Source organism: Candoia aspera, chromosome 1 (assembly GCF_035149785.1).
Source record: "Candoia aspera isolate rCanAsp1 chromosome 1, rCanAsp1.hap2, whole genome shotgun sequence".
Taxonomy (NCBI): Eukaryota; Metazoa; Chordata; class Lepidosauria; order Squamata; family Boidae; genus Candoia; species Candoia aspera.
Window position 1 is genome coordinate 337,062,249 of NC_086153.1, and position 12,014 is coordinate 337,074,262.

Genomic DNA, 12,014 nt, shown 5'->3' on the forward strand with positions numbered 1-12,014 from the left:
AGCACTCACTTCCCTTTGCTCCAGCCCTTATAAACAGCATGCAGATTTGTGTGTGTGTGTGTGTGTGTGTGTGTTTGTTCTATTCAGGGGAGGTTGCTGCTCATATTTTATTTTAAAATACCAGTTTGATTCTTATCCCCTGCTCAATTTTTGTACCGCCACCCCTCCCCCACCATTTCAAATGCTTCGTAATGGATAAAGACGTCTCTAGGGATATTGCAAAAGAAAAAAAAGGGGGGGAAGAAAAAAAAGGGGCCAAGAAGGGAAAAATAATATTTCAAATATATATATATATATATATATATATTTATATATATATATATTATATATACACACACGCACACCCACACACACACACATATATATATATAATATAATATATATATTATATATATATATATATATATATATATATATATATATATATATATATATAATAAAACAGTAGTCTACTACATAAAGTGCGTGTCAATGGCTTGCAAGATTCCAAACACACCCAGGAAGGTGAGAAACAGGGTGTTTGCACGAGGAACACCATTCCCTAAAGACCATTCCCTGGCTCTCCCCTGACATGAGTCCGGGCATCTGTTGGCCACACACAGCATCGCAGTCAAAGGGGAGCGCGGACCCCGTCAGAAGAACAACAGTTAGCCTCTTTTGAAAAAGGAAAGACGCGCTGAAGGAGGTCGCAGGTGGGTGCAAGACACCGTCCAATTTTCCCCTTGGGTTTGTCTCATTAAAAAAAAGTTCTTTTTTTCTTTTTTTTTCTGATTGCAAGCTTGTTCTACAGGTCATCTGCTACAGGTGGGTGGGTAGAACGGAGGAGGCCCGGATGGACGTTGGGATGGCTGCTTAGGGCAGCAGGCAATTTGGAACTCTGGCTGCAAAGAAGAAGGGAAAAACAAATTCAAGTTTGTAAGAGCATTTATCTTACACTTCCTGCTTCCCACCCTTCCCAGGGAAAAAACAGCAAGCACAGTAGACTCGATTAACACAAAACTGCATGTTACAAGGATAAATCCAAAGTCATTAACAGGCTCCCAAATCTAAATGGAATTCACTAAGCCTGTATGGCCAGAGAGGAATCCACAAAGGTAGGGACTGCACATTGTAGTTTAGGAACTTGATTTCAGGTAGTCCTCACTTACTGACCATTCGTTTTGTGACTGTTCAGACTTACAACAGTGCTGAAAAAACCGACTTACAACCAGTGCTCACACTTATGGCCATCGCAGCGTCCCCGTGGTCACGTGATCACGATTTGGGCACTTGGCAACTGGTTCGCATTTATGACTGTTGCAGCGTCCCATGGTCACATGATCATCATTTTTTACCTTCCCAGCCAGCTTCTAGCAAGCAAAATCAATGAGGAACTGCATGATTCACTTAACGACCACATGGTTCGCTTAATGACTGCAGTGATTCGCTTAATGACTGGTGCAGAAGTTGTAAAATCAGGTCAGATTTGCTTAATGACTGCTTTGCTTAGCAACCAAAATTCCAGCCCCAATTGTGCTTGTTAAATGAGGACTACCTGTAATCAGCCTTCCCCAACCTGGTGCCCTCCAGCTGTGCTGGTCAATTCAGGAACTGATGTTCACCCTCTGGGAGGTACCACGGTCAGGGCTAGGTCAGCTAAGAGATGCTTAATCAACTTTTTTTTAAAAAAGGGATATCCTGATTCTTCAACCACACCTCGGCCTGTCCTCACCTGGCATTTCCCAGTTTGCCGTGGGGGATGATGGGAGCTGGAGTCAAAGCCGTGGGAGAAAACAAGGATAGAAAAGGCTACAGGAGGTGAATGTACATAAATGCTACTTGCATCAGCATTCAACAAGTCTGGAAGAGGGCAGGTTGGGGGGGCTCTAACTTCCCTGATTCCAAAACCACGTGGATGTTAGCCATGCAACTTGGATAATTATGGAAGATGGAGTCCAACCCAGCTCAGGGGGCATCAGAAGGGGAAGGCGACCTACATGGGCTGCAGGGAATGCAACCTAGCCCACCCATACCACCTTTCTTTAGAAATACTTTCCTAATTTAAGACCAACAGATCAGCAAAAACCTGTGTGATCAAACTGGGGAATAATTGGGCCAAGTATTGTGCAGGGCCCACGGGAGAGACATTTGACCATTACTGCGCAAGAGGAGGGGGCCAGACCCCCCCTTGACCACTGTCCACCCTGGCCAGCTGCAACTTGCAGGCGATGGAGCTGACCACACTCCGATGGTACAAGAATGGAGGGCCAAGACTTTGGGAGGGCCTGGATGGGGGCAGGCTGTGGCAGGCAATACCAAGGAGTCGTAGGGAGGCGGCTTCCCGTTGTCTCCAATTCAAGTGCCATTAAAGGTTACATTCCACAGAAACGGAACAGAACACGGCTGCAGAATTTGCCTTGCTGCAGTGCAGAACTGGGGGTGCCTTCGTTTGCAAAAAGCACCTCCCTCCCCACGCCTAGCATAAGGAACAACTACACCTCTAGCTGCAAGCACAATCAATAGCAAATGAAGGAATGCTCAAAAAGGCCACCCAAGACTCCCAAAGGTGACACATTCCCTCTTGAGTCCTGCAAACAACCCTGCAAGGTAGGCCAGCGCACTTCAAAATGCAAAATGAAAAGCCAATTGTTGGCTTGCTCAGAGGCTTAGCCAGTTCAGCTGGCCTGGCAGAGGGAGAGCAATTTAACCTCTTATTGATTCTGCACTTGGCTGCTTTTGGATATAACTAATGTGACAGGAGTCCACTGCAGATGCACCATGCTTATCTCCATTAAATTCATCCACTCAAAGATCCACGTGCGAGCTATTAAAGATCACAAGCCAGCAGTGTAAAGTAGCTGCAAAAAAGGCCAGCAAGATTCTCGGCCCAGTTACAGGATGATCCAGTCATGGGAAGAAAGATACAGATTCAGTCTGTACTAGAAGACTGCCCTGGTTTGTAACGTTATGCTTTAAGCAATAATAATTTAGAATAAATTTAGGTTCAACTAAGGACAACGAAACCAGGGCTACGGTTGAGCATGTCGAGGTAGCCTGGAGAAAACTGAGCGGGGACATCTCCACACTTCTGAAGGGGAGTCCAAAAAGGCAGAGCAAAACCTTGTTCTCAGTTCTGATCCGCGGGGGCAGGATCATCTTTAAGCAGTTTAAATTACGGGATGACGGATTCTAGTTAAACATTGGGAGGGATTACTAGCAAAAAGAGCGGGTCAGTAGCGGGAAACTGGCCTAGGGGGGCTTCAAACGGCTTTGAATGAGCCCTGAAAAAGGCTGTCTACCTCTAGCCAAGATGAGAAAAGCAGATGAGTTGAACCACTCGCAAAAGCCCATCCGATTTGCCGGGCTACAGAGAGGCTGATCTGGAACACCCATCCAGCCACTGGAGGGATGGAGGCAGGATGAGAAATACAGCCAGAAGCCAAGCTTTGAGTGTGTGAGAGTGTGTGTGTGTGTGTGTAAGGGGGAAAAGCACATCCGGTTGAAGTGTGCCAATGTGACAAGGCCAGAATCCGGGGGCGGAAGAACACAGAAAAAGATGAGTAATTGGGAGTGGGAGGAGAGATGAGTTATGAATCGGGACGGCCAGAGATGGCTTTGAAGCAGCAGCGAGGCAGAATGCCAAGAGGGATCTGTGACCGCAGGATGGAAAAATAAAACGAAGGAGCAGCCGCTGGCAGCGAGGCGAGACCGCCAGCCGGAGCAACGACTCTGCTGGCAAAGGGGGCTCCCCCATCCCCCGTATGCAGCAGGGACGGTGGTCCGCAAGGCAGGGAAGACCTGGGAACCAGAGACTGCCCTGCCCACCCACCCACTCCCACCACCACCACCACCACCACCACCTGGTGCCTCCCCAACCTGTCTGGAATTATCTTTTAAAAAGAAAGAATCCAGGGTGGGGATGGATGGATGAATGCAAAGGCCCTGGAGCAGTGTTTCTTGACCTTGGCCACTTTAAGATGGGTGGACTTCAACTCCCAGAATTCTCCAGCTGGAGAATTCTGGGAGTTGAAGTCCACCCATCTTAAAGTGGCCAAGGTTCAGAAACACTGCCCTGGAGACAAGATAAGCTCATATTCCTGATGCCAGGACTGCATCTGTAGTGGCAAATCAAATTAAATCCAATTATGTGGAGTTTCAGAGGAGAGGTGCCCCCTTTTTTTCACGTTCTATATTAATTTAAAAAAGGGGGGGATGGTTAGGAGGCCAGCTGAATTCTCTGCCTCAAGTGGGGGACTGGAGAGGATGGGAAGGGGCTTAGCCCCGTCTGCCCTGACCCCTTGATCTGGGGCTGGGCGAGTGAAATACCCAGGGAGGGAAATTGTGATGCTGATTCCAGGGCGTACACTCAAGTGCCCCACTGTTTTTTAGCGGGGATGTTGAATCTCAGCCCTGTGGCTTAGAGGGGGGTCATCCTAGATTGATCTCCCTCCTCCAGGCCCCAGGCAGGGGTGGCGTGTCCCAGCTCCCAACCCCAGCAGTGGAGTGTTATTCCTAAATCAGGGTGCTTTGTGCAAAGCCAGGGAAGGAAGCGGCAAAAATGCCCTGGATGGTTTTGGGGTCTCTCCTGCTTCAGCAGAGACGGGGCACCCTGTCAGCCTTATGAGGTAGTCCAGACAAGACGTACACTGAGCTCTAACTTGACCGTAGGGCTACCTTAACAGAATCTTGCAAGTCTGGAAGTACACCTCTCCCCCCTCGCCTCAACAGCCCAAGAAACCAGGGAGAGCCCCTTCTGAGCCGTTTCCCACGTCCCCATTCCTGCTGTGGGCCCAGCCACCTCTTATCTGACTGTTGCCTAGGCTGCGGATCTTCCTCCGGTCTCCCAAGGCCATTCCCATGTACCCTTCCCCCTGCCCCAAATCCCCGCCTCCAGCCCCAAACGGAAGAACGCGGAGTGAGGTCATACCACCTCTGGCGGCAGTCCAGCCTGGGTCACTGCTGCTTGCAGGTGGAGAGTTTGCGGATCTTGCTGCTGGCCGAAGAGGCCTTGCGGGATGGATTGGAAGAGGTGCCTGCCCGCCGCTCGGCTTTTGTCTTGCTGCCCAGCTGCCCGGACTCCGTCCCGTTCATGCAGACTGGTTTGGGCAGCCCCCTGCTGCAGCTCTGCCCGTTCTGCCTCGTCTCATTGGGCACCTGCCCTGGAAGGCACAAGGAAGAACTTCTGTGTCAGTACAAAGCGCTGGCCCCTGTGCGTGTGCAGAAAGCCCTTTCACCTTCCTCCTGAGCTTCCCCCTAACTAGAATTTTTTTAGAGAGCAAGCAGCAAGGCGTGCATTTACGATGGTTGCAGCGCCCTAGGATCACATGATAGTCACTTGCGACCTTCCCAGCTGGCTTCTGACAAGCAAAATCAATGGAAAGCCACATGATTCACTTAATGACCACATGGTTTGCTTGATGACATGATTCACTTAATGATCACAGCAAAAATGTCATAAAATCTGGTGCGGTCACGGGATGCCTCATTTAATGACCAGACCACTTGATAAATGTTCTGGTCCCTATTGTGGTCATAAGTCGAGGACTACCTGTATGTAATAAGAATAGACATCATAATTGTATATAATAATAATTTTAGAGGAAAATTGGGAGGGGAATAAGTCAAGTAGATTAATGGATTATAAACAAAATAACTCCAAAAGCTTTGATCATATAGCTTGAAAGTCGTCTTCGTTGCTCCCTCATGGGCAAGAGAAGTTCAATTCAAATGTCGATAAACTATATAAGCAAAATACTCTTTTCCGCATATCCGGCGAGAATTCTACCAATCCCCACTGTGAAAAATTCAGAGTTCTTGATCTCTTGACAGATTCCAAATAAGGGGGATATTTCCAAGAACAATATATGCATCCATAATGCTCAGCAATTGATCCAAAATCACCTTAACAATTCTACTGAATTGTTGGCCCCAAATGTAACAATAGGACAAGACCAAACCATGTGAATGAACTCCAAATTCCTGAGTTCCATCACCAACAGCAAGACTGTCCCCAAACCTTATTAAACATTCTCCAAGGCAGCAAATATAGACAAAGCAAAATTATTTCTTATGTTAACTTCAGTTTAAACAATCAGACATTGTCTCCTGGAGAAAACGTATCTGCCACGTATCAACAATTGTGGAGTTAGAGTAGCAGCCGCTGAGCAACGTGAAATTGCTCTAGAGAACACCTATTCAGTGCAAATCAAGGTGACTATGCGAGCGATAGTCCTTCCAAGACCGAGGGCTGGAGAGCTGAGAATAAAAGGTGTTGAATCTGATTCTCCTTTGAGCAGCATGAGAGAACATTCATGTGAGAGAGACTATAGTGGTACATGGGAATGACCTTGGGAGACAGGAGGAAGAGCCTCAGACTAGACACTGTTCAGATAAGAGGCAGCTGAGCCCACAGAAGGGTTGTGGGTGGGGCAAGAGGCTCAGAAAGGACCGTCCCTAGTTTTCTTAGGCTATAAAGGTGAAGGAGGAGAAATGTACTTTCAGACTTGCAAGACTGATGTCAGCCTAGCGAGGCAGACCAGACAAGAACCACGACCAGATGGACTAATTCTACTTTATGTAAGGCTACTTTAACAGAATCTTGCAAGTCTGAATGTACATTTCTCCCCCTTCGCCTTTACAGCCTAAGAAACTAGGGACGGTCCCTTCTGAGACATCTGCCACACCCACAATCCTTTTGCGGGCTCAGCTGCCTCTTGTCTGACTGTTCCCCTACTGTGGCTCTTCCGGTCTCCCAGGGCCATTCCCATGTACCATTACAGAGACTCACCTCTGCACAAAAGGTTTTATGTCCAAGTAATCATGCAATCACTCATGCACAATGTTGACAGTGCAACTGTAATTGTTTCATTTTCCTGCAGAGGTTGCACAGCTGGACAATATGGGAAGCCACCCTTCCAGTCTAGGTTTTGGTCCTGCAGTGGTGGTGGGAGAGACCTAGCAGTGTTAGACACTTCCCAACCCGAGAGAACATTAGCCAGAAGTCACATAAAGGGGCTGGAAACTGCCAGCAGGTTCTCTCTCCCCAAACTGAACAGGACGAGACCAAATCTGGCGTGGACAGAGAAGCTGACAGACAAAAGATCAGAACTGAAAATGGGCCAAGTCCAGTAAGGGGCTGCAGATGAAAAAAAAAAAATCCCGAAAAAAATCCCCCAATGCGGGAAGAGGCTGTTGGGCAGTAGCTCAGAACGTTGCTGATTCCTTCATTCTAAGCCCCCTTTGTCATCATGTGACCCAGAGCAGAGCTCAAGATAGAGACCGCTCCCCTCTGCTGCACTGGTCAGTCTGCATCTGGAATACCATGTCCGGTTTTGGTCAACACCATGGGAAAATGGATGTTGAGGAACTGGAGAGCACATAGAGGAGAGCAACCAAGATGGTGAGGGAGATCCTATGAAGAACGGTTAAAAGAACTGGGTCTGTCTCGGCCAGTGTTTCTCAACCTCAGCAATGTGAAGAGGTGTGGACTTTAGCTCCCAGAATTCCCAGCCAGCAGGGGAATCCTGTCCCAGCTGAAGGGGTGGATTTGTTCTCCATGTGCCCAGTGGCAGGACAAGAACTAATGGGTGGAAGTTCTATAGAGCAGGGTTCCTCAACCTTGGCAACTCTAAGCTGTGCGGCTGGGGAATTCTGGGAGTTGAAGTCCGCACAGCTTAGAGTTGCCAAGGCTGAGGAACCCTGCTATAGAGGGAAGGAAACCCAAACTTGAAATAAAGAGGAATTTTCTGACCATGGGAGCTATTAAGCAGAGAAACAGCCTGCTTCCTGGAGCCACAGGGGCTCCATCACTGAAGATTTTCAAGCAAAGGTTGGGTAGCCATTTGTCTGGATAGTTTGAGAATTCCTGCCCTGGGCAGGGGGTTGGACAAGAAGATCTCCAAGGTCCCTTCCATAGCTATGATTCTAAGTATGCAACCTGTCCTTTTTGGGCATTTTAAAGATGCTCCTATGTCTCTCTGGTTATGTCGATGTGGTGAAGGCTCAATAGAAACTCTACTTTGCTGTTCCCTCTGTAACAGGGTTTCTCAACCAGGTTTCCGTGGCACTACAGGGTTCTGCGAGAGGTCACTAGGCGTTTCCTGGGAGATCACGATTCATTTAAAATTTTATTTTAAATTCGGGCAACTTCACATCAAAGAGGTAAATTTCATTCTTTTAGTTTCAGAACAACACTGTTCATGCACAGATACAGGCCTACCCATGAAACGAATATAATAATTTGGTAACTTCTGGCCTATCTTTGAGCCTGAACATGCAGGGGTTCCCCGAGGCCTGAAAAATATTTCAAGGGTTCCTCCAGGGTCAAAAGGTGGAGAAAGGCTGCTCTATAAGGACTCAAGACCGACCTTCATTTATCCGATCTTGAAGAAATTTCCGGGCAGGGAGTGTGATTTCTATTTACTGTTACTTCTTTCAGATAAGGATTCATAAATATCCTCCCAAGTCACCCAGTTTGGGGCCACCATCTGTACAATACATCATACTATTAACTAAGTTTGGATACTTATTTATTCATCACTATTTAAAAACGCTGTATTTTATTATTTTAGATGTCCCTATTTATCTTTAGACATTATTGTTTTTCTGTTATATATATAGATGTATGTAACAGTTCTATTATTGGAGATTTTAAAGATCTGGCCTTATGGATGTAATAAACAATTTGACTTGATTTGAAGTATGCAACCTGCCCTGTGTTTTTAGTACATGGAAACACATACACACCACACAGGGAGAGGAGAAATAGACACACATGTGCATGTAATAAATTATTTCACAGGGAAAGTACCTCCTATGGCTACTGCTGGTAAAGGGGCCAGAAAGAATGTCAGGAATTGGAAGTCCCTGAAGACTTTCCCTCCCCCCCTTTTTTTCCCCAAAGAAGTTACTCCAACTTACCATTCCTACACTACCCCCTGCTGCTATTAACTGCAGCAATCGCCAATTGGTGCACCAACTTGAGACTGTAAAAGAACATCGGCACCAGGGGGAGACCCATGCTGCCTTCCAACTTGATCAGCAAATGAGCTGAAATAATTTGAGATATTAAAACAATGTTTCCTCTACAGAGGAAGCAAGTAAATCCACTCAATTAGTGTCTTTCTCTGATTGACTGAAGTTCGCAATGCTGCTTCAAGTTTTGGAATTGCAGGCTGGCTGAGGAATTCTGGGAGCCAAAGTCCACACATCCTATAATTGCCAAGGTGGAGAAACACGGCTCTAGAAGAAAGGAGATTCTGAAAGCATCACTGCGGCCCAAATGAGGGGGAAAACGCAGGGGGAGAAGAAAGAGGTCAACATCGCTATTGAAAAAAACTGAGCAAAGATGTGAAACAAAAAAAAGAACATGTCTGTTTTATGTATTTATCATCAGATTTATGATCATGTGCCATCAAGTTGGAGTTGACTCTTGGAGACCACATAGATTTTCTCCATGACAATCTGTCCCTAACCTGGCCCTTCGCATCTTCCAAAGGTGCCCCCATTGCCCCTCTGAGTCCATCCTCCTTGCTGCTGGTCCTCCTCTTCTTTTCTTTCCTTCCACCTTTCCCAGCATCAGAGCCTTCTCCAGAGAGCCGGGTCTTTGCATAATGGGTCAAAAGTAGGATAATCTGAGCCTGGTCATTTGTGCCTCGAGTGAGAACTCTGGAGTCTTCTCCAACACCAAGGTTCAAAGGCATCAATCCCCTTCCTATCCTGCTTCTTTGAAGTCCAACTTTTGCTTTAAATTAGGTTTTCCCTATAAATATCCCACCCCTATTTTGTACAACTCAAGATGGCATAGATCATGTTTCTGCCTACTTCCCCCCCCCCCAGCCTTGTGAGGTGGTTTGGACTGAGAGAGAGGGACCAGCCCAAGTCACCCAACCTTCCATGCCTGAGGGAGGACAACCACTCATGGTCCCCTGGTTTCTAGCCCAGCACCTTCTCCACTATACCAAACAGGGATGGGCCATGAAGGTAGCCTACGATGGAGAGATGGTGTCAGGAAAACAAAGACTCAGAAACTATGCCTTCAGATGTGTTCCAAGGAAAAGAATCCACAGATCAATTGCCCAATGAAGATGGCAAAATGCTCACAAGTAACAGAGAGTTGAGCTTCTCAACTCCCTCCTGCTCAGCCTTCAAGAGCATCTGTTTTTCACCAAGTAACTGGGGGCAGAACGGAAGCTGAGATGCATGCTTCAGGAATATCCTTCAACTTTGAATCTTCAGGTCTAGATTAATTGCATTGTTGGGTAACAACAATGACTTGTTGATGGACTTGGCTAACGTTTAACCACTAACCCAGGGAAGAGGGAAATGCCAGACAACTGGAGGAACGCAAGTGTTGATCCTGTCTTCCTAAAAGGGAAAACGATTAAACTGGAGAACTACAGACTAGTCATTACGAAATCAGTATCTGAGAAGATTCTAGAGCAGATCATAGAGAGATTGATCTGTTAGCACACTGAAAACAAAGCAGTAATTACAAGACGACAGTCTGGATTTGTCAAGAAATCTTGGCACAGTAAAATTAACTTGTTTAGATTGTCAGCAGATTGTCAAATGCTTTCCTGAAATCAAGATATATTACATACCCAGCATTCCCTCGAAGAATCCCATTACCTTTTGATATGCCAATTGTCAGATGGATGGTATGGCCGTTAAGATGAAATCTAGCTAGCTTGAAAAATCTTACTCAGAGTTCTCATCAATGGGTTCTGTTAGCCCAACAAGGTAGACCAGACCAGGAAACCAATCCCATATAGTTCAAGACTACCTTTATCGCAACAGAATCTTGCATGTCTGAATGTGCGTGCCTCTTCCCTCACTTTATCTTCATGTGAACTAGGGAGGGGCTTGTCTGAAACACTGTGTGTAATTTTCTTGGCCCAGGATCAAGCCCCTCTTATCTGATTGTTGCCTTGGAAGCAGCTGTTCCTCCTGTCTTTCAAGGCCATTCCTTCTTCCCTCTACGGTTTCTCACCAAACTGGAAGGAGAGATGAGTGGGTGCCACAGGGGTCAGTTCTGGGTCCTCTGCTCTTCAACGTTTTCATTACTGACTTGGAAGAGATCGTTTATCACATTTGGAGATGATACGAAGTTGAGTGGATTAACACTCTGCCAAGACTAGAATAAAATTCGAAATGTCTTGGCAGGTTACAAAAATGTACTGGCAGGGCAAGTGGAGGTTGGTTTTCTTCTTGATCTCCTTGGAGAAAACCACACCTCCACCAACACTGGCAGGGCAAGCTACTGTGTATAAACAGGAAGCAAGCCCCATACTCATTAGCACTGATGGTGTTACTTAGTTGGGTAATGAAACGTCTGCAAGCCAACAACCAAGCTCAGAGAGCACCAAGGACTCCACAGTTCAACCCTGAGCTACAGAAATTCTCTTCTATTGGAGATCTCCATCTATCCAGAGGGACTGTGTCTACTTCCAGGCACGTTTTTGGGACTCAGACCATCTGGAAGAGGTTCAAGAGAAGAGCCACAGTGAGGAAGATCAAGGGACTAGAGACATGGCCTACGACACAAGACTGAAGGAGCTGGAATTGTGGGGGAACCCAATATCCCTCATCAAGCATGTGAAAAGTTGTCACCTAGGAGAAGATCAAGAGCTGTCCTCCATCACTGCAAAGTGCAGGGCATGAATCATGGACTCAAGTTACAGGAAGGCAGGCTCCAACTGAACATTGGAAAAAATGTCCTAACAGTAAGAGGAGTTTGACAGTGAAACCAACTACCTGGAGACATGGTGGGTGCTCCTTCACTCAATGGATTGAAACAGAGGCTGGACTGCCATCTCTCTGGGATGCACCAAGAACATACTGGACTTGAGGGTCTCTTCCAGTTCTCCAGGTCTATGAAAAAAGGCAGTTGCTGATACTGCTGCTGAATTGGTAACCAGCACTATGCTGCAACTTGTACAAATCTTACTTGCATAATATTGTGTTGCTTCTGATAGAGAGATTAACTGTCAGTAAAAGCAAAACACTTCAGCAAAGGATCGTTACCTTGTCGTGGT

The 12,014-nt window shown here is 46.6% G+C and overlaps 1 protein-coding gene across 3 annotated transcripts in view; it reads right to left on the minus strand.

Moving 5' to 3' along the window:
• Positions 1–383: 383 nt before the first annotated feature.
• The window catches only part of STK11 (serine/threonine kinase 11), an 85,233-nt gene continuing 73,602 nt past the window's right edge, over positions 384–12,014 (minus strand). The window contains exons 9-11 of one of the 3 annotated variants that reach the window (XM_063290864.1): positions 11,734–11,850; positions 4,910–5,138; positions 384–881 (exon numbers count right to left, since the gene is read on the minus strand). In XM_063290864.1, coding sequence (XP_063146934.1) covers positions 4,933–5,138; positions 11,734–11,850 — 323 coding nt within the window. In that variant the 3' untranslated portion in view covers positions 384–881; positions 4,910–4,932. Of the gene's footprint in view, positions 882–4,906; positions 5,139–11,733; positions 11,851–12,014 lie in introns of all 3 variants that reach the window. The other 2 variants (XM_063290865.1, XM_063290867.1) reach the window with 2 other exon arrangements.